This window comes from Delphinapterus leucas, chromosome 4 (assembly GCF_059928025.1).
Source record: "Delphinapterus leucas isolate spDelLeu-1000000601 "Yukka" chromosome 4, BTC_Dleu_Yukka2, whole genome shotgun sequence".
Classification (NCBI taxonomy): domain Eukaryota; kingdom Metazoa; phylum Chordata; class Mammalia; order Artiodactyla; family Monodontidae; genus Delphinapterus; species Delphinapterus leucas.
The window spans coordinates 140,311,806-140,338,210 of NC_143132.1; the positions used below are offsets into that span (position 1 = coordinate 140,311,806).

The window sequence follows — 26,405 nt, forward strand, 5'->3', positions numbered from 1 at the left end:
CCGTGGTGTAGCAAAATTACTAATCCTTGAAGGAATATTGACTGGAATATATGTATTGTAGATATTTGTTTTGACCAAATTCTTCCTTGAAATTGTCGGCTGACTTGCTTTTCGGCCCCAAATGTGAACCCCAGGTTTGTGGGCAGGGCTGGTCCCTCCCTTGTCTGCCCCTGGGCTCCTTTGTTCTTACAGCCCCCGGGCCCCTCGTCCCCTGCTCTGTCCTTTGCAGCCCACTTGATCGCCAACTACCCTTTTGACAAAGGCACACAGGCTCCCAGAATCTGGCACCTGCTTCCCCAACTAATTCACAGTAGGACTTGGGGCTCCTTCCCAGCTTCTTCTAGAAAACTGAAAGGACTTTTTCTTAGTTGCCATCGAAGTTAGAGTGATTTGAAATCTCATGCAAGACAAAGCCCCATAGCACTTAAAATAGAAATTTCACTTCATGGACTTTTATAGGAGAAATCACAGGATTGGGGTTATCAGTGAGTCTGCCACACACTTAGCAGGCTACTCCTCTCCTTTCCTGGGCTACATCCCTACTGGGCTCCTGAAAACCAGAGCACCTTCTCTCTTCTGGTTGGGTCTCAAATGCTGGCGTCCCAGGAGGGGAAATCAGCCAGAAACCCAGCCTTTCCCTCCAATCTGAGCCCATCACCTCCAGAGGGGGGCTTTCCCCTCGCCACCTCCACTCCACATGGGAAACTCAAGTCTCCTTTGGTCCTGTTGGAGAAATAAAACAATCCTGCCAACACAAAGACCCCTCCGTACTAATACAGAAGAGAGCAAACATGACTCATTATTGGTAAGAACTAACAGACTCACGTGCATTAAGGTAACACGAAAGTGACTTCAGAGTCTGGACAGAATTTCCTATGAGTTTATGCAGTATAGTAGAAGAAGGAACGATGAGAACGTCTCTCATCCCTTTGAGAGGCAGATGGGTGGACCATGTGATTGTCTCCTGTCTACCTCCAGAGGCTCTGAGTTCATTTGCACAATGTGTGTCTATGGTTGTAAGGATCCGAAGGCCCTTGACCTTGCATTATAAAATCAAAAGGTTGGGCTTCTTATCAGGCCTATTAATGTTTTCAAAAAGACCCACTAAGGAAAGGGGAGTGGGAAGGAGTGGCCTCTCTTCTCAGAGGAAGTGTCATTATTTTACCTTTACAGTCCCTTCTGAGAAACCACCAATTTTATTCCAAAAACCACCTCTTTTTTTGACAGAATTTTAATGGCTATCACCCCTCCCTTTTCTCTTTGTGCATCGCTTGGTGAGAATATGTACAGTGCATGGGGCTTATCAGCAACTTCCTGTTTATTATCCCATCTGATTTTCCCAACCCAGGGAGGTGGTTAATTATCCTCGTTTTATTGACACAGAAACAGACTAAGTAACTCTCGCAAACTTGATGTGGGGAAGCTGAGGCTTGAACCCAGGTCTTTGATATCAAATGTCTCTAAGAATCTATGGGGACTTCCCTGGTGGTGCAGTGGTTAAGAATCCGCCTGTCAATGCGGGGAACACGGGTTCGAGCCCTGGTCCGGGAAGATCCCACATGCCGCAGAGCAATTAAGCCTGTGCGCCACAACTACCGAGCCTGCACTCTAGAGCCCGTGAGCCACAACTACTGAAGCCCGCACGCCTAGAGCCTGTGCTCTGCAACAAGAGAAGCCACTGCAATGAGAAGCCCGCGCACCGCAACAAAGAGTAGTCCCCGCTCGCCGCAACTAGAGAAAGCCCATGTGCAGCAATGAAGACCCAATGCAGCCAAAGATAAATACATAAATTAATTAATTAAAAAAAAAAAGAATCTATGGCCAAGGTATTCCAATGCAAGCAAAGAAAGAAACGTAATAGAAGAAGAGGAAGTCCAGAGAGGTGTTTTATGTTTCTTCAGTATATGAGCACTCTGGCGAATTCTGGAACAGAGCTCTCTAGTAGAACTTCCTGTGATGATGGAAATGTTCTTTACTTGGACCGTCCAATATGGTAGCCACAGGCCACAGCAGCATGTGTACATGAGTGCTTGAAATATGGTAGTATGGCTGAGGAATTGACTTCTTAATTTTATTCCCTCTTAATTGAAATATGAACTTTAGCTACCATGTTGGGCAGGGCAGCCCTGGAACTCAAAGGCCTGGCTAAGTGTGTCTTGAGATGCTGAGGTCAGTAACCAGCGGGCGAGTTTGCCCCGGGCCTGGGCTGAAGGTCCCACAGGTGGCATTTGCATTAAGTAGGCTGCCCCCTGGGAAAAAGGACACGTGGGACAGAGAGGTTTTGGCCGCACATGTCCTTCTGCAAGCTGGCGGGGCTTGGGCTACCCACACTCGTGTCCAGTGGGGCTCTGGCTCTCCCGACAGGCCCTGGCCGCTGTCATTCACAGTCATTCCTGCGAGGGCTGCTCTCCTCCACTCTTCTCTTCCTGACCCCGCTTCCCAGCCCAAAGCACGGCTGTCACCTCAAGGTGGCCCCTGCAGGCTCGAGAGGACAAGTTCATCGGACACTGGAAATAGTCATTCACCCACTCAATGTCGCATCAGAACAGAGCTAAGATGTCTGAAATCATTCCTTCAACTCCTCCCCCCCTCCCTGTATTACAGTGGAGAGACCAAGGCCTGCCCAGGTGACCAGTACTGTCCTTGGCCACTTTGCCCAGGGCCCTGCCCCACTGAGTCCACAGATGGGGAGGAACACGTGTGCAAGCGAGGAAAACAGGAGCCATCTGGCCGAGGTCAGGCCCCCTTCTGCCTCATGATGTCCAGATGGTACTTAACTGCTTACAATTCCTGATGAGTAAGGGGTGTGTTCGGCAAAGAGAACAAAGTTTCCACTCATTTAGCTACCAATACCTACATCTGTGTCACTTATTGGTGAAAAGCATTTCCATCCTGTTCTTAAAGTTTCTCTGTAATATAATTCTGTTTATGTAAAATCCCCCCTTGGCACAGAGATTAGGCCTAACTCATAAACAGAAAATGCTTGCAGCATCTTTATTGGTTGAATGACACTGCTTATCCATTTTGGTGGGTAACTACTAATAACCTTAACACTTCTACAAGCAGAGAGTCCTTTTTTATGTCTAACTTCACGGATTTTTTCCCCCTTGACCTCAGCATCATATGACGAGTGCTTAGCCAAGCTAGATGGACAAGTCCTGAGTAGGCCATATTTTGCCAGGAATATAAAAACTATATCTGGCAGATTCTGTTCAAGGTCCAAAGTTCAAGTTTTCAGGCCTGGCCATGCAGATCATGTCAGACTTAACGTGTGAGCTTCTCACCTGATTTGAAATGGTCCGGATAACAAACTGTTGGACACCACTGAAATGTATCAGGGAATTTGTTGCAATAAAAACACTCAAAACGAATCATCCCCAAATTCCGGCAACCAGGATACCAGACCCATCAGTAAGGGGAGGCGTGGGGGGGGGGGTAGTCTAGGTTCCCAGGGGTATTACATCTCACTTTGAATGACATTGTATGAACATATGTCCCATCTCTCTCTAGAATTAGAGCTAATAAATCCCTTCATGTGGATATATAGAGCAGACTTTGGAAATATTAACCTATTATTACCAGAATGACATTGCTCTAAATTTGAATGCAGAAAACACAGCCAAAACCTTGCTCATCTCACAACGCAAGTGTAGCAAAAATTAATCTCATGGAACTGTTGTCTGATGTCTGGCCAGCAAGAGAGGCTGACTTGATCTAATGTTTCAGTTAACATGGGGATAACGAAATCAACACCACAGTGTGATCTAAATGACGTCATGCTATTATCACTTTACCTGTTTAAAAACAAAAATGGTGTCCCACCCCTGCCTCGGCTTCCCCAACATGGTGTATGGTGGCAATCGGCTAAACTGGGACTATAGGACTACATTTTGCAGAATTCCCTTCTCTGTATGGTCCTGGGTGAGCATCGACCGCCAGAGAAATTTTGTGCAAGATTTGGAAATGAGGGAATTCCCTGGTGGTCCAGTGGTTAGGACTCGGCGCTCTCATTGCCAGGGCTCGGGTTCAATCCCTGGTCGGGGAACTAAGATCCCGCAAGCTGCACGGCCAAAAAAAAAAAAAAAACATTGGAAATGAGAAGGAAAGCAGCAGACATATTTTTATGTTCGGAAGGTTGGAGCAGGGCAGCAGGTCAGTGGGTGCTCACACACACTGTTGCCATCTCTGCCTTGTTCTGCGCCAACTACTTATGCAGTTCCCTGGGGAAGGGTGCCAGCCTCCTACAGACATCACCCACTGAGTCAAGGTTGGCAGTGGGGAGAGACAGATGTAGCTCCAGTTTGTATTTTCTTTTGTTCACACCGAGTTTGGCTGACGTGTAGCTACTTTAGTCTCAAGACCAGACGCAGAGATAACAGCCTTGATGCCTCCTTCTCGCTCGCACAACCACATAAAGCCTAACCCTCAGACAAATCCCTCGTCTTCTACTGCTCGTGGCTCTTTTGCTTTTCTGGGTTGACCCCTGACACATCATGGCTGAGTTCTGTGCTGTCTTAACCTTTAAATTCAGGCAAGTTCCTCAGACCATAAGTCTTGGGTCATTTCTGATAGAGCAAAAAATAAGTACGATTAAACTATTTTTTATTGAGCTCTTACTATGGGCAAACACTGTGCTCACTGCTTTACGTGTATTATTTCACTTAATCTCATTAAATGGTCCAAAGCCCCCACCCTCGCCAGTTCACTCTTTCATCATCACCAGTTGGTAGTTCAGAGATACCTGCTGGCTACAGTAATAGTTCAGGTTCTGCCATTTGGGATAGTAGAATGGGACCCAATGCCCTCTGGGGTGTCCCTGGGTGCCCTGTCCTGCCCTCATGGAAAGAGCCTAGAACACAGGTGGTGCCCATTAAGAGTCTGTTTCCCCTCTTCCGCACCCTCAGTCTTGGCGTTAATCTTTGCCCAAACGTACAGGAAAGAGCTCAATTCCCCTCTAAAAATGAAGTCTGGCCCCAAATCTTTGCCTAGTGACTGGGTCCTGCTTGCCAGTCTCAGTCCCAAGTGTTGACCCCCTGAAGGAGTGCCTGGGCTCTGTGCCACATACTGAGATGCCCCACCCCTTACTAGACATTCACCTCTATTTGGGAGTCACTTCGTATGGAACCCCTTGCCCCATCAAATACCCCTCGTTTGCCAGGACCAAGGTGGCTGCCTTCCTTGGATATCCCTCCCCCATTTTAAGAATTTTGTGAGCTAGTATTTTTAACTGTGATTTCTTTTTTATATGTCCTTTTTTAAAATATATAAATTATTTTATTTATTTATTTTTGGCCACGTTGGGTCTTCGTTGCTGCATGTGAGCTTTCTCTAGTTGTGGTGAGCGGGGGCTACTCTCGGTTGTGGTGTGCAGGCTTCTCATTGCGATGGCTTCTCCTGTTGCCGAGAACAGGCTCTAGGCACACGGGTTTCAGTAGCTGCATCATGTGGGCTCAGTAGTTGTGGCTCCCGGGCTCTAGAGTGCAGGCTCAGTAGTTGTGGTGCACGGGCTTAGTTGATCCGCGGCATGTGGGATCTTCCTGGATCAGGGCTCGAACCCGTGTCCCCTGCATTGGCAGGTGTATTCTTAACCACTGCGCCACCAGGGAAGTCCCTTTCATGTGTCCTTTGTTTTAAGCTCTTAAGAAGGAATAATTTGTAAAATGGTTTCCCAATGTAGTATGTAATCAGGAGCAATTTGCTTTGTAGGAAGTAGGGAATGGAGTTAAAGCAATCCTAATTACTTGCACATGCAGAAGCTGTCACTTCTGTAAGGTGTGTAATTAGCAGCCAGAGTGCGTTCTGGGAAAATGTGATTGTTTAAGCAGGGGGCACAGCTAGGGGGCTACCCAGATTGGGGCTCTCCCACTGGGGTCATTAGCCCAGCTTGGGCTCTGCGGTCACTTGTTAAGGCTGATTGTATGTCTGGACACAAAGCAAGTGGCCGACTGAGCCCACTCCTGTTTCACGTGCAAACAAGGTGTGACCATTGAAAAAACTGGATCCTTCTTACTTTGTGATTATGAATTTTCTTTTCCAGCTGCGTCTACTGGTTCTCAGCTTGGTCTTCACGTTAGAATCACAAGGGAGACTGTACTATTCCTGACGTTCAAGCTGCACCTAGACCAAATAAATCAGCCTCTCTTGGGCAGCACGGCTTTTAAAAGCTCCTCAGGTGGTTCTAGTGCATTGCCAAGTTCGAACGCCAGTGCTCAACCCGTGCTTCTCAAACGTTAGCTGCATCAGAACCACCTGGAGGGCTTGTCAAAACCCAAGCCCAGAGAGATTCAGTACGTGTGGGCAAAGGGTGTCCAATACTTTGCACTTTTCGTATTTATTCTAATAATATTGTCAGTGCTCAAAACAATGAATTCCTTTCGGTATTAGAGTAGATAACTTTTTGTTTTTGCACGTATGACAGGCATTGTGCTAAATGTTTTAGTCATTAGCTAATGTAATCATTTTCACAAGGCTGCTTCATTCTCATCCTTCAGGTCTCGGAAAAGGTGCCAGACCTGAGAAGCCTTTCATCTATTCTTTAGAAAGGCACCTGTATCACATCACATGGTTTGTTTCCTCCTGGGCCCTAAACACAGCCTGTTCTCTTATTTCCTCTCTTCTAGTTGCAAGGAAGCTCCACGATGGCAGAAACCTACCTGTCTTCCTCACTTAGTGTCCACCATGTGGCAAGCACTCCACAGACCCTTGCTGAAGGAAGGAATCCACAGGGCAACGCTGGGGAAAAGGTACTATTATGGTCTACATTTCACAGACCAGGACATAGAGATACAAAAAGAAACCTGTCCAAGATCACAGTGGAGGAACTGAGATTCAAACTGTGCCCTAACTAGAGCTGGGCTCTCAAAGCACTGTAAGAACTGATCATCAGTCTTAAATACCAGCCTTCCTTCCCAGCAATAAACTGAATTACTTACAGTCAACTGTATCTGCCTTTCTGCCGCTTACTTCAAAGCTATTTTTTTCCAACTAATAATAAAAATCCAGAACTGAAACCCATGTGGCCAAACAGTAGAAACAGTGGCAATTTCTTTCCTACTTAAAAACTGTACTGTCCATAACAGAAACCTTACAAAGTTCTAAAGCGGGTTAAAGATTTCTACCTCATATAAAAATCACATTATAACCTTTTAATACATAATGTTCGTATTTAGGGGAAAAAAAACTACATGAAAACAAATGGATGTAAATAATCTGGCTTTATTTAGCATGCCAATACAATTTATTCTGGTAATAAATTAATACGTACAGTTGTCAAAAATGTTGGGTGCTTTCCAATAAAAAGGTTTCTGACTGTGTACACTAAAGTATATGCAGAATCCTTTGACATGGAGTTACTGAAGAATGGAGTGTCTTTCTCTGTAATTCATCTTCAGCTCGTGTTTAGTTTAAAAAGGTTTCAATTACCATTCCAGCTCCTGCAAACTATGAAGCCTGAAATTATAGTACTGAGTTTAGAAATACCCTGATCCAGTCTCGTAATTGTACGGATGAGGAATCCACTGGTCTTGCCAAAGATTACCAAGGTAGCAAGAGACAGAGCCTGGATTACAACTCAGTCCTCAGAGGGTCTCTGAAATGTCTGTGAAGCTAAACAAGGCATATACACCACACTGAACTCAAGTCATATCTGTAAGACCCTGGTTTTACTTTCTGCTTAACACAGGATTAAATCCTGATGTGTTCTTTTGCAGTTAACAGATTTAGCAACTCAGCTGCTTTGGAATGAAATCATTCCCGTTATCACAGATTATCACCAATCGCCAGTGGCGCTGGCTTTTCTCCTGGGACGTTTGGACTTGGGCAACTTTTCTTCCTGCTCTTCTACGCTCACAGTGTGGCATCAAGGATGTCTGTTCTTGTTTGAAATTCATCATCAGTTACCAGTACCTACGAAACCATCAGATCTGAGCATGGGACAGTTCGTTTCTCTCTGTAGCTCATCCCCACCAGTCAGCACACACCCTGCTCTGTTCCCCTGAGCCGTCACTCGTTCCAAAGCAACTGTGGATTACTTCTGGGGTGTCAGTGTCCCAAACAGCGATGAGATTTCTCAACACATCAACATGCCGTATGCTTCACATAATGTACCAAGCAGTTCTGGCATACAGTTTTTGGTGATTTATGTCTCAGCCTAATGGCTTCACATAGCCATGCTGTTGGCAGGGGAAAAAAGGCCACTGGCCTGTTTTAATTTAAACCCCCAATGAGTATGCTGCACATTTATCAGTTAGTAATAAAATGCTCACATGCTGGCAAGCTATTTTTCTAACTGCAGAAGCCATTTACAGAGCAACCCACCAGACATAGGTGAGTTTAACTTTATGTACACACAGCAGAGGTGTGTATATAAAGGGAATTTTGGCATTTCTGTGCAAGTGGTTCTATTTCTTGCTATTCTCAGGGCTGTAGCAAAGGAAGACCGATAGCCTATCTTGGTATGTTTCTTTTTCTCCAGGGCAAGAGTGAATGTCTGATGTGGTTGCACCTTATAGAGGCTTATTAGATGTGCCCTCAGGGGCATATTTAATTGGAACAGGCATCTCATTCTTAAGTTCCTCCTCAGCAAATACAAGAGTTGCTGTCGAAGCTTTACCTTTTAGGACTAGTAACTCGATTTGGTGGTAATGCTGAAAGCAGGGCAGATAGCCATGAAGACTTCACATTAACCCCTACCTAGAGTGAAATTTCCTTAGCCTTATCTAAAAACAAATACACACACAAGAACCCAGATTCAGAAATGTTACTTGCTCTGTAACCACTCAAGCAGTTAATTTACTAAAAGTAGGCATATTTTTCTCCTCTCCTCCGTTACCAATTTCACTTTCTTTGGCTGTTTTTCTTTTTATCTTGTCCTGATTTTCAAGGAACATGCAGAATATTGATAAGGAAATTCCATATTCTTTGACCATTTCACTTTTTGACTTTTCTTCTTACTCACAACCTTTTAACTCTGGACAAATTGTGAGCTCAGTATATTTTCTCTTTAACACCATGACCAGAACCCAGTGTATGAAGTATAACGGAAATGACATGCTTAACGGAACACAGACATCTGACTCATGGCCAGCTCTTGAAAACTGGCCTGGCCAACTGAAGGTACAGTCCCGACTGACTAAAGGCAACTGATTTCCTTCAGTTTAGAACAGCAGAGCTGATGTCAAACTACAAAGAAAGGGCTGATTTTAATAATCTTAATAACCAACTAAAAAATAAAATCTTTTTTAAAATTAAAGAATCCTAATGACTTTGAGGTAGATGAAGCTGTTGTCAGATAATGAAGTAATTATGTGTAAGATATAAAAATAACAAAATTGAGTGAAAGAAAGCACTGATTTGAAATTATCTTCTTTTAAGTTCGGATGGAAAATTAAGAGCCCATCCAATTCAAAGTTTTGGCACAAAATCCGGGTATGTCATGTGGTGGACTTGCTTCTTCAACTGGAGATGAACTTGGCAGCCGATGGAAAGAATCCACACTCTACGGAACACCAAACTACAAAATGACTGTCCCCATGAAGAAGCCAGTGACTTTGCATTTGATTTTTCCAATTTGGCTCATTCCCCAAAATTCAGGCTTTGGAATCCTAAAGTCTGCTTCAGCACTTAACTAGCTCTTTGTTGGTGGAAGGGGCCGGGACTGTCTCTCCACACATAAACTGATCCTAAGACAGAACAAGAAATTATATTAATCACGGAGTGTCTGTGTCACAGATGCATCAAAGATAAACTCATTGTTACAGAATCAATCCAGCTCTGCTAATCTAAGTTATTCCTTTGCTCTATCACTTCATTCTTGTTCAATGAGTCAATGCCAGCACCAGAATCATAATCTTAAAAATGTATCAGTTTTTAGTCCTGAATTCATATTTAATGCATCTTATCTTATAAACAAACATGTCCCTCGTCACTACAGAGCACCCATTTCTCAGAAATCACATTTATAAAACAGACGTCACACCTTTTAAGTTTCTGTATTAATTACTATTTGCACTACTACTTCTCCACTTCAATATTTGGTCACTCAAATACCTGCCCTCTTCAAAGTAATTACTTTTTTCAATTAAAGGGATAGCTCTTTATGTTTCCCAACATAGATAATCTGCAAATTAGCTATTTTGTAAATGAAGTTCAATCTCTGATGATTTAGCCTGGCTTACACCAGCCAGCCCAAGAAACCTCTGCCTCCCAGGTTACCCCTCATCTCCTGCAGTCTGATCCCCATAAGGATCAGCCTGTATTCTGTCCCTATTGATCTCTGACTCCTGCCCAGCACCTGAAACCCTCCCACTGTGTTCTTCGGAGTTTATGGTCCACCACCAATACGATGCTCCATATTCTTTAAAATGGCCCTGTGCCTTCCTGCTCTAACACAAGGTTCTCAAGGGGTAGCGGGGAGGAGGTGTTGCTTTTGTCTCTGGGGATATTTGGCAATGTGTGGAGACATTCTGGGTTGACATACTGCGGGGTGCTACTGGCATCTAATGGGTAGAGGTCAGGGATGCTACTAAACAGCCTACAGTACGTGATCACCCGATTTAAAATTGCAATCTCTTCTCATACCAGCACTCCCGCTCACCCTTACCCTGTTTTCTTTTTGTTCCAGAACACATTTAAATGCAAGAATAAATCAGTAAACCTCTTAAGTGTCGTCTAAATTATAGCCTGCTTATGTCATGAGGTATGTGCCTTGTTCCCCCACCTTGCCTATACTCATTTTAGAGTTCATCCTTAAGAATGTTAAGCTTTGTTATATGACAATTATATCAACAACAACAAAAACAAGAACCAAAACCCAGAGAAAAGAATGTTAAGCTTCTTATGAAGTTAAGACTCCATTCAAAGTACTGACCAAAAGTTGGGGTGGGCATTTATTTTGTTTTCTATTGTCAATATCCTTGGGTGAAAACAGCAGGACAACTAAAGACTAAAATGAAAATTGTAAAATTGCAACTATGACTTACATCTCAAACAAGATAATGCAGAGTTCGATGTATAAGCCAGGTAAGAGATACTATACAAATGTTCCCTCAAAATAAGTCCAAGAGCTCTAAACAATTTTAATTGCTTATTAAATAAGGGAGGAATAAACACTGTCAATTAAATAATCTTTATAATTATTTTCCTCTATTTAATAAGTAATCATAATATTCACTAGATACAGAACAGTTTTCTTTATTGCCTTCTCCAAAGCTAAAAGAGTTAATCAATTTGAGCTTTTAAAATTTTAATTTACTATACAGCTGCTTATTAATGGTTTTAAAAATTTGTTTTAAAAAACATAGCATTTACCTAGCACAACACTAGAAAACATTCTGCACCTACCTATCACAGGCAGACTATTCTAGGTGCCTGCAACCCTCCCCCACCTTTTAAAATCTGACTCCTTACTTTGTCATAAATCACTTTTATAATGAGAGAGCAGCTAGGGCACGTTGCCACGTCTTCCCCATTCTCCAAATCTTCCTATAACAAAATCGAACACCGCACGGTCAGCAAAGTCTTCTCTTGGCGATCTCCTTCTCCCAAACCCTCCCACCTCTGTGGGCAAGCTCCTTTGAGGCTGGCCTCCCCACAAGGCATGTGAGGACCAAAAGCATCTTCCAAGAGAAATGCCAGCCCCACTCTTCCCTGGAAGCGTCACTTGGGATAAACACCCAGGAGGGTGAGTCAAGGTTCAGTCGCCTCAAAACCCCTGGGAAGACAAAAACACATACCTTCCTCCAAAGGAGTATCCCAGGAAGTGGAAGCTTAAGTTGGGAAGGATGGCGCCATCCACACCCTCCCCTCCCCGCTCCGGCCCGACTAAAGGCCAGAACCAAATGCCGCCGACAGCGCGGAGTATCAAATTTGGGGGAATTCAGAAACGGATAAAAAAGGGCGTGGATAGCTATGAGCCGAGTGGATCGCCGGCAGGAGCTCGGCAGAGCGAAAGCGCGCCTGCTCCGAGGAGTCGCCGGGCGGGTCCCCGAGTTACCTTGGTGATGCAGAAGTTATCTCCACACGGGCAGGGGTAGAAGTACGTCTCCGAGTCCTCGTCATATTGGAAGTCCTCGATCTCCACCTCGTCGTGAAACACCGCCATCGTTACTGGGGCGAGCAGACGTCTATCACCTCCGCCCGTCCGACCCAGGCCGGGGCCGGTCCAACTTCTAGGGCGCCGGCCCAGCCGGGCGTCGTCGCCGTGCACCTGCGCAGGAATGACCGCTTCCGGCTCAGAGACAATGACGCAACTCAGGGTTTGAGGTCAAATGGGTGACCGGGTAGCGGTCACCATGGAGATGGAGGAGCTAGGGGGCGGAGACACGGGCGGACGGAGGTGGCTGCTCCGGGAGGTCGCGCCCCGCCCCGCCCATCGGACGGCAGCGACCAATAATATGTGAGGTTCGCTCGCGCGGCTGCTGCGTCACGTGGGGGAACACCGGAAGCTCTCGGGCGCCGGGGGCGGAGCTTGTCCCTACTCTGGGAACTGAGTCCCAGAGGTGGCGGCGGCTTGGAGGTTCTTTATTGAGGGGTTGGTTACCTGCCTCACGTCCGCGGGCCTTAGAGAGGCCTTAACCAGACCCCGCAGCGGGCGGCGGCCGGCCTAGGTAGCGTCGACCTTGCCCCTCGGCGACGCTGCGGAAAAGCGGGCGCGCTTTGTGAGTCTGAAGTGGCGGCGGGAACTGCTCGGACTCCGGAACGTCCCTCCCTGCCTCCCCGGTGACTGACGAAAAGCTCCCCTGGGATAGTGATTTCACCGAGTGACCGTGAGCTCTGGGCGACGCGTAGCTTGTAGTTCTGGCTGCACTCGGCTATTCAGGTACATCCCCGCCTCTTCCTCACCCTAGATTGTCTTCAAATGCCCTAAATTGTGTTGTCGAAAGGACCAAGCAAGATCTGTTACGCAGGTTGAGTTCTAGTCCTGTGTTTGCCAAGCATGTATTGATAATATTATATAACTACAATCAGGTGTTTCGCTAAGTATAGTTCTTCCATCAACCCTGGGACTTTAGATGTTATTCCATATTATTAATCTTTAAACTGAGATACAGAGAGTCACCTATCTTGACCGAAATCACACACCTAGGAAATGAAGAGCCTATCTGTCCCCAAGCCTATGAACAAATTACTTAACTTGCGTGAACTACAGTTTCTTCTTTGTAAAAGAAATGGCATCAGCATGCAGAGTTACTACCATGAGGCCTTTGTATACCTTAATGGGAAATGCAAATAAAAAGTGATTTGTCTCGAAAGCAGTACTAGTGCCTGTCTTGGTAAAACGGGGTTTCATGGGAGTATTGCTCCATTACTAGGCATTTATTCAAATCTTGGTAGAGAAGGAATGCTGTGAGAAAACCACTATTTAGAAGCAGATCTGGGCTCAGAAGATGACCGTTGGGAACTAACTCTGGGGGCTGAACATTTACATTCTTTGGGGCTTATTTCCTCTTCTGACTGAAAGAGGGTTGGATTAGAGATAATTTACAAGATTCCTTTCAGATCCAACATTCTACTTTTGCCTGGGAATTACGAGTTTTACTTGGTTCAGCAATCACATATACGATATTCAGTTTATATTTATATAATATGCATAATACACAGACGTACACATCCTTATGCTTATTTATGTACACGTACTCCGACGTTTGCATGAAGTTACCAATTTTGTGCACGCTGAAGTTCCACCTGGTTTAGCCCTTTTAAAGCTTGAAAACCTAAAGGCAGAGGAATCTTTGGGAGAAAATTTAGAAGTTATGTTAAAGGGATTAGTAGAAGATTATTTCAGAGGCTTCACCAACATTCTAGTTTGCCTAATTGGAGATCTACCCAGGAGTTAGGAAACATTTGCTAAACTTGTTGAGGGTTAACTGGGATGGTTCTGCTCTGAGCAAAGGAGAAAGCCCACATAGCTCAGAGCCCACATAGCTCAGAGGCTGCTCCCTGAATCTTTGCAGACACGGATACTTCCCAGGTAGCCTCTTGGAGAGAGGAGGACAGAGAGTCTCCATCCAGTGTTTATTCTGTAGTCCCAGTGATCATTTTGAGGTTGGGAACTTTCTTTAGTTCTTCAGTGCTTCTGAGCATAAGTACCTACAAAATAAAGGTGAGCCATTTTTGAATGTACAGGAATGGGTGCTGTCATATTTGGTTCATGGAACTATAAATTGGTAGACCTTTTAGAAAACAGTTTGGATCTATCAAAAACAATTTGCTGGGGAATCTTAAAATTGAGGTTTGTAATCCTAAAAGTTTCAGGAGTCGTTGGATAATTTTTCTTTATAATTTCCTTGTAATTTTCCAACTTTTCTTTGAGTATGTATTACCTCAAATGGAAAAAGAAAAATGAGTGAACCACTTATTAATGAACCACTTATTAATAGTAATTGACACTGTGTGCCAGGCCCTGTACCAAATGGTTTACATGCATCATGTCATTGAAACAGCCCAGTGAGGTATAGGTATCATTAATCCCATCTTCAACATTGGGAAACGTGAGCTTTAGGGGCTTAGGTTTAGGAGCTTACCAAAAGGGGCAAAGATGGTTAAGTGACATTAAGCTATGGTGATCACTCAGACCTGTCTGACCCCAGAAACTAGGCTCTTAATTACCTTCAGTGCCATCTGTGATATGATGGTGCTTGAAGCAAATCTGGATTAAACAAACAGCCCTGGCACTCTGTAGACTGCTGAGATTTTCTGCTAGAGCAGTGCAGGTTCCCTTGAGGCCTAGATTTGGGGGTCTCCTTGGCCTTCCATACCACTTTCAGCCTGCCGTCTGTTGCCATATCCCTTGTCTGGCCAGAGGTGGTTTCCCATATCATTCTGCCAGTTTGAGTTCATCCTGTGCTGAGGAAAGTAAAACTGTAGCCAATCCTGTGAGGCATTATTTTACGCCACCCAGCATTTTTTAATAAAACATCACAATGACTACTAAACTTTACATTTATTCCTAAAAGGGAATAGACATTTTATAATATAATGAAACATCTTTGGACTCTGAGAGCATGACAGAAGCAAGTTTACTAGTTGCTATACAGTCATTTGAGATCACAAATTTATGGTTTAAAAATATTTTTTTTTAATTGTAACACTGCTGATTTGGAAAATAACAGTGACCAAAATTCTTAGCGTGAGATTGAATTTAGAACTAGATCATACTTACGTCATAGCAGCTGTTTTTTATGAGTGCTGTTGTAGATCAGGCTAAGGAGTTGTTTATTGGCAATATCAACCCACTGCCTCTCTAGATTGTTTGGCAGGGATAACGTATTTGGGTTGATTTTTAGTGACACTCCTGCTTGCTAGGTATTTCCCCGGACGTTTATTCCTTTCAGCAATCTAGTGAGGTAGTGTTGTCATTCCCATTTATAAATGGGAAGAGGTGACTGGCCTAAGGTCAGAAAGCAGAAAGGAGTCAGATCTGAGCCCAGTTCTGCTGATTCTGAGTCGAGCACTCTGTTATAACTTGTATTCCACACGGGTCCCCTTACCAAATGCCAGGATCCCTTGTGCTTCCTCACTGGCACCTAGAATTATAAATCAGCAGGTGCCATGCTAGCTCTGTGAGTTTATCTCAGTGCATTCATGCTCTTTGAGGCATTCTTGGTTTTTCTTTCTCTCTCTGCTTGCTCACACCTCATCCAGTCTATCAGCAAGTGATAGGGCTCTAATTCCAAAAGCTATTCCATGTTCATCTGCTTCTGTCTGAGTTTTATCCTATCTACGCTTAGCCTGGTGCCTCCTAACTGAACTTCCTGCTTCAACTCTTGCCCCTCTGCAATCTGTTCTTTACAGGGCAGCCTGAGTGATCCTTTAATGTAAATTAGATCACGTCCCTCCCGTGGTTTATTTAAACCCTTCAGTTGTTGCCCATCACCTTTAGAAGAAAGTGCACACCCTTCCTGTGGCCTGCAGTGACCTGGCACGTGTCTCCCTCCTTGACCTCATGTCCTGTCACTGTCCTTGGCTCACTGCTCTCCAGTCACACTGGCTGTGCTTCCTCTACCACACCAGGCTTGTTTCTGTGATGGGGCCACGCTCCAGTGCTCTGCACTCAACACCTGCTTGGCTGCCTCTTTCCCCTCATTTGGGTCTCAGCTCTGATGCCTCTTGAGAGAGACCTTTCCTGATATTCCCCCACCTACCCCATCACTCTTATTTCCTTTATCACACTCATTGTAATCTGTGCCTTGTTAATTATCTGTTTATTATTATCTGTTGTAGACATTGTGATAAAAGCCTCATGATGGCAAAGGCCTTGTGTCTGGTTGTTTATTGTGTCTCCACAACCTGAAATAGTGCCTGGTGCCTCAGTAATTATTAAAGAATTTGAATGTAGCTATTGAACAGAAACTAGTATCATTCATTTTAAATCTTAATCTGTTGCTTGCAGTTCATTGCTTAAATGGATATCTGTTTTATTTAGCATTTATGATACTTTTCTCTCTTTTAAAAGTAAAATAACTTTTTGGTGAGATAAGGCCCATGAGATACAAATATTGATGGAATATTCTTTCTTGTATGGTTTTGAAAATTAATTAATATGTTAATTTTATATAGTTAATTAATACATTGAATATATAAAACCATTGGACATAAATTTCAAAATATGTGTAGTTTTTTTCTTTTTTTGTATTTTTTGTATTCTTTGAATGTGGCTTTGTTTTTTAAAAAAATTTTTATTGAAGTATAGTTGATTTGCATTGTTGGTTAGTTTCAAGTGTATAGCACAGAGATTCAGTTATACATACATAAGTATATATGTTCTTCAGATTTTCCTCCCTAATAGGTTATTACAAAATATTGACTATAGTTCCCTGTGCTATACAGTAGGTCATTGTTGGTTATCTATTTTATATATAGTAGTGAGTATATGTTAATCCCAAACATGTATTCCTCCCCTTCTTTCCCCTTTGGTAACCATAAGTTCATTTTCTATGTGTGTCTGTTTCTGTTTCATAGATAAGTTCATCTGTATCATATTTTGGATTCTACATATAAGTGATATCATGTGGTTATTTGTCTTTCCTTGTCTGACTTCACTTAGTGTGAAAATCTCTAGGTCCATCCATGTTGCTGCAAATGGCATTATTTCATTCTTTTTTATGGCTGAGTAATATTCCATTGTGTATATATATAGATATAGATATATGACATCTTTATCCATTCATCTGTCAATGGCCATTTAAGTTGCTTCCATGTCTTGGCTATTGTATATGGTGCTGCAGTGAACATTGGGGTGCATGTATCTTTTTGAATTATGGTTTTCTCTGGATATATGTCCAGGAGTGGGATTGTAGGATCATATGGTAGCTTTATTTTTAGTTTTTTAAGGAACCTCCATACTGTTCTACATAGAGGCTGTACCAGTTTACATTCCCACCAACAGGGTAGGAGGGTTCCTTTTTCTCCACACCCTTTCCAGCGTTTATTATTTGTAGACTTTTTGATAATGGCCATTCTGACTAGTGTAAGGTGATACATCATTGTAGTTTTGATTTGCATTTCTCGAATAATTAGCAATGCTGAGCATCTTTTCATGTGTCTTTGGCCATCTGTAGGTCTTTGGAGAAATGTCTGTTTAGATCTTCTGTCCATTCTTTGATTGGGTTGATTTTTTGATATTGCACTGTATGAGCCGTTTGTATATTTTGGAGATGAGCCCCTTGTTGGTTGCATTGTTTGCAAATTTTTTATCCCATTCTGTAGGTTGTCTTTTAATTTTGTTCATGGTTTCCTCTGCTGTGCAAAAGCTTTTAAGTTTAATTAGGTCCCATTTGTTTGTTTTTATTTCTGTTACTCTAGGACAGCGGCCCCAACCTTTTTGGCACCAGGGACTGGTTTCGTGGACGACAATTGTTCCACAGACTGGGGTGGGGTGGGGTGGGGTGGGGTGGGGTGGGGTGGGGGGATGGTTTCAGCATGATTCAAGCGCATTACATTTATTGTGCACTTTATTTCTGTTATTATTACATCATAATATATAATGAAATAATTATACAACTCACCCTAATGCAGAATCAGTGGGAGCCCTGAGCTTGTTTTCATGTAACTAGATGGTCCCATCTGGGGGTGATGGGAGACAGGGACACCTGAAGTGTGTTGCTTATGTCCACTCTACTCCGTGATCTCGTTTTGGTTGCTGTCCCTGCAGAAAACCCTGCTTCACAAGGATAGGATGTTGGAAATGGAAGCAGGCTTTTCAGTGCTTTTGTGGCAATCTCAGAATATCCCTCCTTGACTTTAATCCAGAATGTATGGAGATTTGAAGTTGACTCAAACATACTTTTAAGGCCACCATCATTTGCGATCTCAAGCAGTTGATTCTCTTCTAGCACGGATGAAGTCGATTCACCTGGCTTATTCACAAATGGGTCACAGATCCATACCTTCCCGGTTCTGGAGTCTTTTGTGATTGGGAAGTAATGCTCAGACTCTTTTGAAAGCTGAGATAGGTGATCATGCACTAGTGGGAGAAAGAAGGACCTGGCTCAGTCTCTTTCAAAATCTCTGCTAATGTTTGAAACATGTCAAAAATCCCAATGTTCACTTGTCACCCCCATAATTCCAGTTTGGCTTTGAATACAGCCACTTTATCTGCCAACTTGAACACAGTTGTCATTCTCCTGTGAAGTGACAGATCGAGTTTGCTGAGCAGGTTGAATATGTCACACAGTAAGCAAGTTTTGCGACCTATTCTGTGTCACTGAAATGTAGTGCCAGTGGTGACTGTTTTTCTAAAAGAAATCTCAGGAGCGGCTCTTGTAACTCAAAAACTCTGGCCAGTGATCTACCTTTAGAAATCCATCTCACTTCTGTGTGTAAGAGAAGACGTGTATGCTCTGTGTCCATCTCCTCACAGAACTGCACAAACAGATGGGAGTTAAGGGCATGTACTTTAATGTGGTTGATAATGTTAATCACATCCTGCAAAACGTTAAGTTCAGGTGACATTTTTCGGCTAACCAGCCTTTCTCTACGGATGACACAGTGCGTAGACTCACATTCATAGGCGACCTCTTTGACCCAAGTGGTGAAACCAGAAAGCTGTCCAGTTGTGGCAGGTGCTCTGTCGGCACATATACTGACACAAAATGACCAATTCAGGACTTCCCTGGTGGCGCAGTGGTTAAGAATCCACCTGCCAATGCAGGGGACACGGGTTCAAGCCCTGGTCCAGGAATATCCCACATGCCCATGTGCCGCAACTACTGAGCCTGTGATCTAGAGCCTGCGAGCCACAACTACTGAGCCCGTGTGCCACAACTACTGAAGCCTGTGTGCCTAGAGCCCATTCTCCACAGCAAGAGAAGCCACCACAATGAGAAGCCCATGCACCGCAACGAAGAGTAGCCCCCACTTGCTACAACTAGAGAAAGCCCGCACACAGCAATGAAGACCCAATGCAGCCAAAAGTAAATTAATTAATTAATTAATTTTAAAAAATGACCAATTCAGTTTTCCTGATATGTCCTGGTAAGTCCAAAGAGTTGAATAGTTCTGCAGCTGTGGTGTTGGTTGGCAACAAAAGTGCACATAACTTATCCTCATGCACATCCTTCTGAAAAATATATTGCACAAAAAACAAGCGTTGTTGCCTTGTTGTCAACATCAGTAGACTCGTCAACGTGGATTGCATACCGCGGTGACTCATTAATCCTCTCTAACAATTGTGTGTCAGTATCCTCTGCTGCTGTTTCATCAGTTCATCTAGTTATGGTGCTAGCTGCAAGAGGAATACATGCCACCTTTTGAACGGCAGCCTCTCCTAAAAGTTCCTGACAGATGTCCTTAGCAGCAGGCAGGATCAGCTCTTCACCAATAGTAAAGGGCTTCTTAGCTTTAGCAATGTGGTTGGGCACTAAGAAAGATGCTCTCAGTGCAGACACATTTGATGAAGTGGTGACCTTCAATAATTGCTTCTGTTCTTCGTGTTCATGTTCTTTTCTTTTGAAAAACTCCAAAGGCTTGTCTTTCAATGCAGGGTGCTTGGTCTCCATGTGGCGAAGCAGTTGAAGGTTTCATGGCTTTGTTGGATAGCCAGTTGCCACATATTATACAAAAGCAGGCTTGGAGAATGTGAATAACCTGTTGCAATGAACCCGTAATTATGTAGGACTCTTGGTATTTTCTTTTAAATCCAGCTTTCGTTCTGTTGGCAGTCTTAGAGTCTTCTGCCGTCTCATCATTGGGTCTTTCCCCATTTTCAAAGAAGCTCTCCAGAGACGTTTGTTTTTTATGCATTTTGGCTAGGGTTAGCTTGTGGGCTTACCAAAACTCCGACTGAGACAAGTGTGCAGTGCGGGAAGGAGGCACAATGGAAGTGGTAAATAAAATAATGGGTGGGCCACGCATGGACTAAATAAGTGTTGGATTCTGACTCAAAGCCTGCCACTAGATGCAGCTGTACAATTGAAGTACAGCAACTCACTTGCCACTATGAAGCCTGCCACCAGATGCAGCTTAATTGTCACTTGTCACTCACTGGTAGGGTTTTGATATGAGTCTGCAAGCAATTGATTTATTATGGTCTCTGCAGTCAGACCTCGCTGCTAATGATAATCTGTATTTGCAGCCACTCCCCAGTGCTAGCATCACTGCCTCAGCTCCACCTCAGATCATCAGGCATTAGATTTTCATAAGGAGCATGCAGCTTAGATCCCTTGCATGCACAGTTCACGGTAGGGTTTGTGCTCCTATGAGAATCTAATGCTGCTGCTGATCTGACAGGAGGCGGAGCTCAGGCGGTAATGTGAGCGAAGGGGAGCGGCTGTAAATACGGATGAAGCTTCGCTCACTCCCCCGCTGCTCACCTCCTGCTGTGCGACCTGGTTCCCCCCCTGCTGTGCGCGCGGGGGGGGGGGGGGGGGGGGGCGTGGGGGGTTGGGGACTCGGGGACTCGTGCTCTAGGAGACAGATCCAAAAAGATATAGCTGCAATTTATGTCAAAGAGTGTCCTGCTTATGTTTTCCTTTAGGAGTTTTGTGGTACCTGGTCTTACAGTTAGGTCTTTAATCCATTTTGAATTTATTTTTGTGCATGGTGTTAGAGAATGTTCTAATTTCGTTCTTTTACATGTAGCTGTCCAGTTTTCCCAGCACCACTTATTGAAGAGACTCTCTTTTCTCCATTGTATATTCCTGCCTCCTTTGTCATAGGTTAATTGAGCATAGGTGCGTGTGTTTATTTCTGGGCTCTCTATCCTGTTCCATTGATCTACATGTCTGTTTTTGTGCCAGTACCATACTGTTTTGATGACCATAGCTTTGTAGTATAGTCTGAAGTCAGGGAGCCTGATTCCTCCAGCTCTGTTTTTCTTTCTCAGGATTGCTTTGGCTACTCAGGGCCTTTTGTATTTCCATACAGATTTAAAAATTTTTTGTTCTAGTTCTGTGAAAAATGTCATTGGTAATTTGATAAGGATTGCATTGAATCTGTAGATAGCCTTGGGTAATACAGTCATTTTGACAATATTGATTTTTCCAATCCAAGAGCATGGTGTATCTTTCCATCTGTTTGTGTCATCTTTGATTTCTTTCATCAGCATCTTATAGTTTTCGGAGTACAGGTCTTTTATCTCCTTAGGTAGGTTTATTGCTAGGTATTTTTTTTTTTGATGTGATGGTAAATGGGATTGTTTCCTTAATTTCTCTTTCTGATCTTTTGTTGCTAGTGTATAGAAATGCAGCAAATTTCTGGGTATAATTTTGTATCCTGCAACTTCACCAAATTCATTGATGAGCTCTAGTAGTTTTTTGGTAGCATCTTCAGGATTTTATATGTATAGTGTCATAATTATCTGTTGCTTGCAGTTCACTCTTTAAATGGATATATGTTTTATTTAGCATTTATGATACTTTTCTCTGTTTTAGAAATAACTTTGGTGAGGTAAGGCCTATGAGGATACAAACATTGATGGAATATTCTTTTTTGTATGGTTTTGAAAATTAATTAATATATGTTAATTTTCCATAGTTAATTAATACTTACATTGAATATATAAAACCACTGGACATATTTCAAAATATGGGTAGTTTTTTTTTTCTTTAAATACCTTTTGCTTTGGAAGGCACTTTGAACACAATTTGATGAAATACCCTTCTTTTTACCAGTAGGTGGCGCTCTTGGTCATGGTTACTATTGTTACAAAACAAGATTTTAGAATTTTAAAGAGAACAGCTTTTAAAAATTAACATTTCTTTGTTTTCGAGTTCAGTTGAGCAGTAGACCGTTCAAACAGCATAATCACTAAAATATGTGTCTTAGATGAGGACAACTTATTGTAGCAGTAGTTGTCCAAAACATTGAGCAGAACAGGGTGTCCGTATGTACCTACATATTGGTTAAGTTTTATCAGGGAAGTTGACCCCAAGTGACATGTAACTGTATCATTCCAGCCATTGAGCTGGTTGTTCATGGGGTGGATACCCTAAGCAGCAGAAGTTACAGACTGACGGTCAAGGAAGATGAAAGAGAGAAGCAGCAAGACAATCAGACAAGAAAAGTGGAAACAGGAGGAGGAATGAATGGAAAGGGGGTCTTTGAGAGTCGGCTTGCTCTGTGGTGATGCTGCTGATTACAATGAGCCTTCCCTTTTGCCACTAAGAGACAGTGCTTTTTAATTTTCCCCAACATCGTTCTTATATGTTGTCTCTGCCATTGCAGGAACTTTGTTAGAATTTCAGTATATGGAAACACTGTCTGTGTTCCAACTGGTGTATATTCCAGAGGTCTCAGTGTAAATGCAGGACCAGAATATTGCATGTCAGTCAGTCAGCCAGCCGTACTCTTAATGACTCCTGAACTCTCATGGACTTCTAAAGTAAGTTTTGCCTTCTTTCTTTCAATGATTTATGTACCATTTTTGGTTTAGTACATTCAAAGGAGAAAAACTACATGTAGTAGTCTTACATGAGGTGAAAGAAGCCTTATACTTATTTCATTTACTAGAGAGAAAAATAGCGAGTAGCATGTTTATCCACAGTGATGCTGCATGGCAAGAAATAGATCTTTTATCTTGTCTAAAGACTAGTTATGAAACAGTGGATTTTTGATATGATTTGGTTATAACTGAATAAATTACATATGACTGATATCACTGCTCAATTTACTTACTTTTATTTATTTCATGTCTCTGTCTTTTAAATGTAGGCTCCCTAAGGTCTTTGTTTTGTTCATGTTTGTATCCCCAGGACCTGCCATGTGATGGGCTTTAATAAATATTTGTCAAATGAAGGGCTAAATTAATGAATGGGGAGTAGGAATGCAGCACACCTCACTTGAATATTTTTCTAACACTGTATTTGTTACAATTAATTTATGTAGTACCTTCCAAAGAGCTCAGGAAATAGAGTGTTCACATACATTTTCATTTATTCTCAAGCCAACTGAGATAGGAAAGGACAGATATATATGCCAATATAACGTGTTAAAAGTGGCCATCTTAGGCAAAGAAATAGTAAAAAATTGGCAGAGGAAAACAGAGCGATAGGAAGCAAAAAAAATGTATCATTTGACTTCCAATCAATGCTTTCCCTGATAGGCCAGTAGTTTTTAGAATTTGAAATGTTGGAGAATCTTTCTGACTTTTTTTTTTTAACTTGTTATCGAAGTGTAACATATAAACAGAAGTACATAAATCCTAAGAGGACTGCTTCATTGAATTTTTAAGACTTGATTTTTTTTTTAGAGCAGTTTTAGGTTCACAGCAAAACTGAGGGCTAGTAGAGGGATTCCCCATACACCCCCTGCTCACACACGTGCATCGCCTCCCCCAGCATCCACATCCCCCACCAGAGTAGGACAGTTGTTATAGGTGATGAACCTGCACTGATACATCATAATCACCCCAAGCCTAACACCACGGCTCACTCTTGGTGTTGTATGTTCTGTGGATTTGGACGTATGTTTAATGACTTTTGTCATTATGGTACCATGCAGAGTATTTTTACTGCCCCCAAACTTCTCTGTGATTTGATGAACTTTTTTCAAAAGGAAAATACCCATGCAGTCAGCATTCATATTAAGAAAAGACATTGTCATTGGCACCTCACCAGGAGTAATTACTAACTTGATTTCTAACTGCGTAGATTCGTTTTTTCTGTTTTTGTACTCTGTGTGACTGACTTCTTTGAGTCTGGCTTCTTTCATTCTTTTCATTTACTGTGATATTTGTGATACCTATGTTACTGCATGTAGTTGGAGTTTGTTTATTCTTATTGCTGTGAACCTCAGAAAATTTGTCCCTTTCACTTTATCTAACAAGAAATATTAAAGACTTATGCGGTGCTCTGGGCAGAATATAATTATTAGGCAGTTATAAAATCTACTGTCCTCTTCTGTAATAGCAGAAGATTAGTCCCATGAGTTTGGTCAGAGATTTTGGAAACTAATAGAGAACACAAATATTTGAACACCATAATTACATACGTATGTGCTGTGGAGATCAGTTGAATCAGTTGTATGTAGTAGCAGAAATTTTGTCAGGGTGAAGTTAATTGTTTTGCTGTTAGATCAGCTCATAATGTCAGCAACAAAAATCCAAACTCTTCTTCACTGGCCCCTAACATAGTCTGATATTTCCCTACTTTTCCTTAAAATATTTTAACTTTCAGTTTGTTGTTTCCCAGGAAGCACCATGGCTGTCGTGATTCCTGCGTTGCTGCGAGGCTTTGTGGGGGCCATCTGCGCTCAGGCTGCTTCGAGTAGACTGACACCCAGCGCTTTGCGCCACCTTACTCTAAGCAGGTGAGTTGTCACCTTCAGTGTCATTTGAGGTTGATTTTCAAAAAGACCTGACCTGCTGATGATCATGGGAGGCATATTGTAACATCTTGCTTACATGTGCATGCTATCAGTGGATCGTTAAGCTTTAGTTAGATGTGCAGATTTTCATGGGCCACTTTCTGGGATCCATGATGTTATATTGTATTGTGGATAGTCATGCTGTTGCTTTCCAGCTACAGGTATGACACGTATCGGATAGTCATGATAATTACTAGTGTAACTAATTTTCAGGAGGATAATACTTAATAACCTAATTTTACTTTCTATTAAAGCGTAATGAAATCCAAAAGGAAAACTGATCACTTGGAGAGAACTGCAGATGTCGTTCGCCGGGAGGTTTGTATCTTGGGCCAGGGCAGGTTCTCCTCGCTGGCAGGTGGCACGCAGTTAGGACTGGCTTACTGAGAGGGCATAACATGAGCTTGATGCCTGTGAAGACAGTCAGGGCAAGTTTGTTATTTTTCTCTTCAGAACTTTTCTGAACAGGGCATATGACAACTGATTTGAAAAGATGACAGCAAAGTACTCAAATTGTTCCCTTTAAACTTGGAATGGATGGATTTTTTCTTTTTAAATAAATAAATTTATTTATTTATTCATTCATTTTGGGCTGTGTTGGGTCTTTGTTGCAGCATGCGGGCTTTCTCTAGTTGTGGTGAGTGGGGGCTACACTTCGTTGCGGTGCGTGGGCTTCTCATTGCGGTGGCTTCTCTTGTTGTGGAGCGCAGGCTCTAGGCACGTGGGCTTCAGTAGTTGTGTCACGTAGGCTCAGTAGTTGTGGCTCGTGGGCTCTAGAGCATGGGCTCAGTAGTTGTGGCGCACAGGCTTAGTTGCTCCGTGGCATGTGGGATCTTCCTGGACCAGGGATCGAACCCATGTCCCTGAATTGGCAGGCAGATTCTTAACCACTGCACCACCAGTGAAGTCCTGATGGATTTGTTTTTGTTGAAGGAAGTGTAGCAGCAATGGAGGGAAATATCCTCACAGGCATAAGGTTTAAGGTTATATTTTAGGGATAGAACTTCTTTTAGAGCCTACATTTTATGAGTAGCTTGCTTTTTCTTTCTTTTTTTTTTGGCACCATGTCTCAAAGTCCTTGTTCTTATCCCTACTTTAGAACAACTTCCTATTTCATCAAAAGGGAGAAAGCACTAACATCTGAGAAAGGAAGGTGGATGAGCTCTTGTTACCCCTTCCCATGTGCAGATTATTTTCCTCCATATTCAGACCATAGAAGGGCTAATCCACCAACCTGAAGGGGTGTCGAGGGCTGGGAAATAAAGGATCCTCACCCTTTATCTCCGTGAGTAACCCCATTTTCTTTTAAAAGTGTCAGTTGGATATTTGATTTTGCTTTTGAAAGGTTCTTCACGTATTTGGAAATACTTAGCTTAGTTTTGTAAGTGTATTTAAACTAACAGTTAGAAAACTATTTCATATAAGGAAGGACTATACACTTCTATAAACATGGTCAGAAATTGCATTGTCGCAGTAGTTTAATTTTTAGTGTTAATAATAGAATATACTTTAATGTAAAAGATTATTATTTAGGCCCCACCCTCAAGCTTATTCTACTTTCAGAAAATTGCTTTGGGGCCAAGAGTGGTGTGTTTGTGGATTCA

General features: G+C 42.7%; 2 protein-coding genes across 8 annotated transcripts in view; one reads left to right on the forward strand and one right to left on the reverse strand.

Annotated features, from left to right (window-relative positions):
* DPH3 (diphthamide biosynthesis 3) overlaps positions 1-12,291 on the reverse strand; it is a 62,264-nt gene extending 49,973 nt beyond the window's left edge. Inside the window, exons 1-3 of one of the 6 annotated variants that reach the window (XM_089911180.1) lie at positions 11,993-12,291; positions 11,385-11,481; positions 7,197-9,680 (exon numbers count right to left, since the gene is read on the reverse strand). In XM_089911180.1, coding sequence (XP_089767306.1) covers positions 9,622-9,680; positions 11,385-11,481; positions 11,993-12,100 — 264 coding nt within the window. In that variant the 5' untranslated portion in view covers positions 12,101-12,291 and the 3' untranslated portion in view covers positions 7,197-9,621. Of the gene's footprint in view, positions 1-7,196; positions 9,681-11,384; positions 11,482-11,992 lie in introns of those variants that run through there. The other 5 variants (XM_022561762.2, XM_089911179.1, XM_089911178.1 and 2 more) reach the window with 5 other exon arrangements.
* A 156-nt stretch (positions 12,292-12,447) lies between these two features.
* The window catches only part of OXNAD1 (oxidoreductase NAD binding domain containing 1), a 55,745-nt gene continuing 41,787 nt past the window's right edge, over positions 12,448-26,405 (forward strand). Inside the window, exons 1-4 of one of the 2 annotated variants that reach the window (XM_022561758.3) lie at positions 12,448-12,817; positions 22,663-22,819; positions 24,627-24,744; positions 25,056-25,119. In XM_022561758.3, the coding sequence (XP_022417466.1) occupies positions 24,635-24,744; positions 25,056-25,119 (174 nt within the window). In that variant the 5' untranslated portion in view covers positions 12,448-12,817; positions 22,663-22,819; positions 24,627-24,634. The remainder of the gene's footprint in view (positions 12,818-22,662; positions 22,820-24,626; positions 24,745-25,055; positions 25,120-26,405) is intronic. The other variant, XM_022561759.3, reaches the window with a different exon arrangement.